The sequence below is a fragment of the Carlito syrichta genome, unplaced genomic scaffold (genome assembly GCF_000164805.1).
Source record: "Carlito syrichta isolate Samal-C Ts95f unplaced genomic scaffold, Tarsius_syrichta-2.0.1 Scaffold314104, whole genome shotgun sequence".
In the NCBI taxonomy this organism is placed as follows: domain Eukaryota; kingdom Metazoa; phylum Chordata; class Mammalia; order Primates; family Tarsiidae; genus Carlito; species Carlito syrichta.
In genome coordinates this window covers 26,198-28,742 of record NW_007258200.1, presented here as the reverse complement: position 1 = coordinate 28,742, position 2,545 = coordinate 26,198, and the positions used below count along the sequence as shown (strand labels likewise).

At 56.7% G+C, this 2,545-nt stretch overlaps 1 protein-coding gene across 3 annotated transcripts in view; it reads left to right on the top strand.

Moving 5' to 3' along the window:
- Positions 1 to 1,336, top strand: part of CD79A (CD79a molecule) — a 4,250-nt gene extending 2,914 nt beyond the window's left edge. Inside the window, exons 3-5 of one of the 3 annotated variants that reach the window (XM_008071035.2) lie at positions 195 to 313; positions 991 to 1,059; positions 1,194 to 1,336. In XM_008071035.2, the coding sequence (XP_008069226.1) occupies positions 195 to 313; positions 991 to 1,059; positions 1,194 to 1,310 (305 nt within the window). In that variant the 3' untranslated portion in view covers positions 1,311 to 1,336. Of the gene's footprint in view, positions 1 to 194; positions 314 to 990; positions 1,064 to 1,193 lie in introns of all 3 variants that reach the window. The other 2 variants (XM_008071036.2, XM_021719056.1) reach the window with 2 other exon arrangements.
- Positions 1,337 to 2,545: the final 1,209 nt, after the last annotated feature.

The window sequence follows — 2,545 nt, the reverse complement described above, 5'->3', positions numbered from 1 at the left end:
AAAAAAAAAAAAAAAAGTGGAGAGAGAGCCAGTACCTTCATTGTGGGCTTGAAACAGGCTAGGACAGAGTGACAGATATTCTCATCTGCAGAGTGGGGACTTCAGGGGTCTCAGGACTTGCTGGGGGGTGCAGAACCCAGATGCTAGGGAGGGCAGGAGGCTCCAGGGTTCTAAGCAACACCCTCTCCTCACAGAGCCACCCCCCAGACCCTTCCTGGACATGGGAGAGGGCACCAAGAACCGCATCATCACAGCCGAGGGCATCATCCTCCTGTTCTGCGCCGTGGTGCCAGGGACGCTGCTGCTATTCAGGGTGAGCCACCTGGGGACCCGCGAGCCAGCCAGGCGAGGACCTGGGCTGCTTGGCTCCCTCTGGAGTCTGAGGTTCCCCATTCAAAACTTGGGAGAATGAGAGCGCCTACCTCACAGATACTATGGAGGCTAAAGGGATAGATACGATAAAAGGATGTTAGTTGGTGATGGGCCCACAAGGCATCGTCATTTCGTTCCCCCTTCAGCGTTGTCCTTACCGTCCACTCCCTCCCAAGAGGTCTCATTCTTCCCCCCAAAGGTGTCCCCACTGCCCCTCTCTAGAGATGTTCTCATTCTCCCTGCACCAGGGTGTCCACTCTCCTCCTGCCCCCACCCAGGAGTGCGGTTATGCTCCAGAAGTAGCCAAGACCAGGGAAGGTAGGGGCAGGGGGTCCTCCCAGAGTCTCTGACCATCACCAGCCTCTCCTTAGGCCACAGAGCTATTTTTACTATTTACTGCTTACTATGACTGCTGTTATTCATGAAGAAAAACAAGGTAGTGGAGACAGTGAAAAGGACACTAGCGCTGGACCCAGAGAGACCACCCACGTACCGATAGGTGGCCTCAGACACATCTCTTATGTTTTCTGGAAAAGCAACTCCTGGCATCCAGGTGGGTCTGAAAGACATTCACCTCCCCCTATTCACTGAGGCTCTCACCCCATGCTCCCCCCACAGAAACGATGGCAGAACGAGAAGTTCGGGTTGGATGCCCAGGATGACTATGAAGATGAAAATCTTTATGAAGTGAGTGGACGGTGGGGACAGGCTGAGGGCAGGTGTGTTGGGAGGGTCTGCCCAGGCTTCCTCCCTGGGGTTGGCTGGGGGCAGTGACCCTAAGTATAGGGGTGCTGAGGCCTGTTGTCCCATGTCCACTCCAGGGCCTGAACCTCGACGACTGCTCCATGTATGAGGACATCTCTCGGGGCCTTCAGGGCACCTACCAGGATGTGGGCAGCCTCCACATCGGGGGAGACGTCCAGCTGGAGAAGCCATGACGCCCCCCACCCCCTCACTCTTGGACGTTCACTCTCTTCAGCCAGCCCTGGGAGCTTTCTCAGTCATCTCCCGTCTTGGGGTTTCCTCACTTTCTTCCCCTCCAGGCCTCTTTGCACTCCTTCCAGGTTTCCCATCCTCTTCCCTCTAGACCGCTCACCCCACCCCACACACACCCTAACCCCACCCTCCCCCTACTGCCTTTCCCAGGCTCCCTCCCCAGCGGGTAATGAGCCCTTAATCGCTGCCTCTAGGGAAGCTGATTGTAGCAGCCTCGTTAATGTCACCCCCTCCTCCCTGAACTGTCAGGGCCACTTAGTGATAATAAATCCTTCCCAACTGCAGACCTTGGCAGAAGTCATGGATCTCATAGGGACCATCCCCCACTCCTTCCCTCAGACCCAGGAGTCCGGGCCAAGCCATATCCTGCCCACTCCCCACACCTGGAACCAGGTAGTCAGTCTTGGCTAGTCTCCTGGGAGAAATAGGAAGTCTCTTGAGACCTATATAAGGACTGGTTGGCCTCCCTCCAGGATCTCACCCCAGGCCATGTCCCTAAGCTAGTGGGGGACAGTGGGGGTGTGTGGCTCCCATATTATGATGCATATTTAAGCCCTGGAAACACAGGGGACTACCTTGTGGGGCTGGTACTGAATACAGACCAGACCGTGGCCACCTTTTCCCACCAGGGGACTCACAGATAGGGGATTTGGAAAGTCTGTGGCCCAAACTTGGGGATGACAGGCAGACCCAAGGGCAATGACAAAGAGGCACAGAGACACAGTTACTGAGAAAGGGAAAGAGAATGAGTCACAGGGATGGTGAGAGACAGAGCAAGTGATGAGATACAGAGAATCCGAGGGAGACAGAGCTACAGGGACATGGAGAGAAAGAGGGACCAAGACAGAGCCAGATGGCAAGGTAGAGACAGGGCAGGAAAGCGGGGCCACCGCAGAGGGACATGAAGAGGCTAACCCCAACACTGAGGGAAAGCCACAGTTGGGGAAGCGACAGAGACAGGCTGAGATGCAGAAAGATGCCAGAGAGACCCAGCGAGGGGAGCGCGGGGCTCTAGGGGAGGTGACAGGGAGGGGCGAGGCAGAGGTGAAGGAGGAAAAGACCCCAACAGCGGGAGCAAGAGAGGGACACAGACGGCGCACACCCAGAGGGCTGAGGAGGCCCAGAGAACCTCAGAGACGCAAAGCCGGAGAGGGAGGCTGCCGCCGGCCTGGGGCGC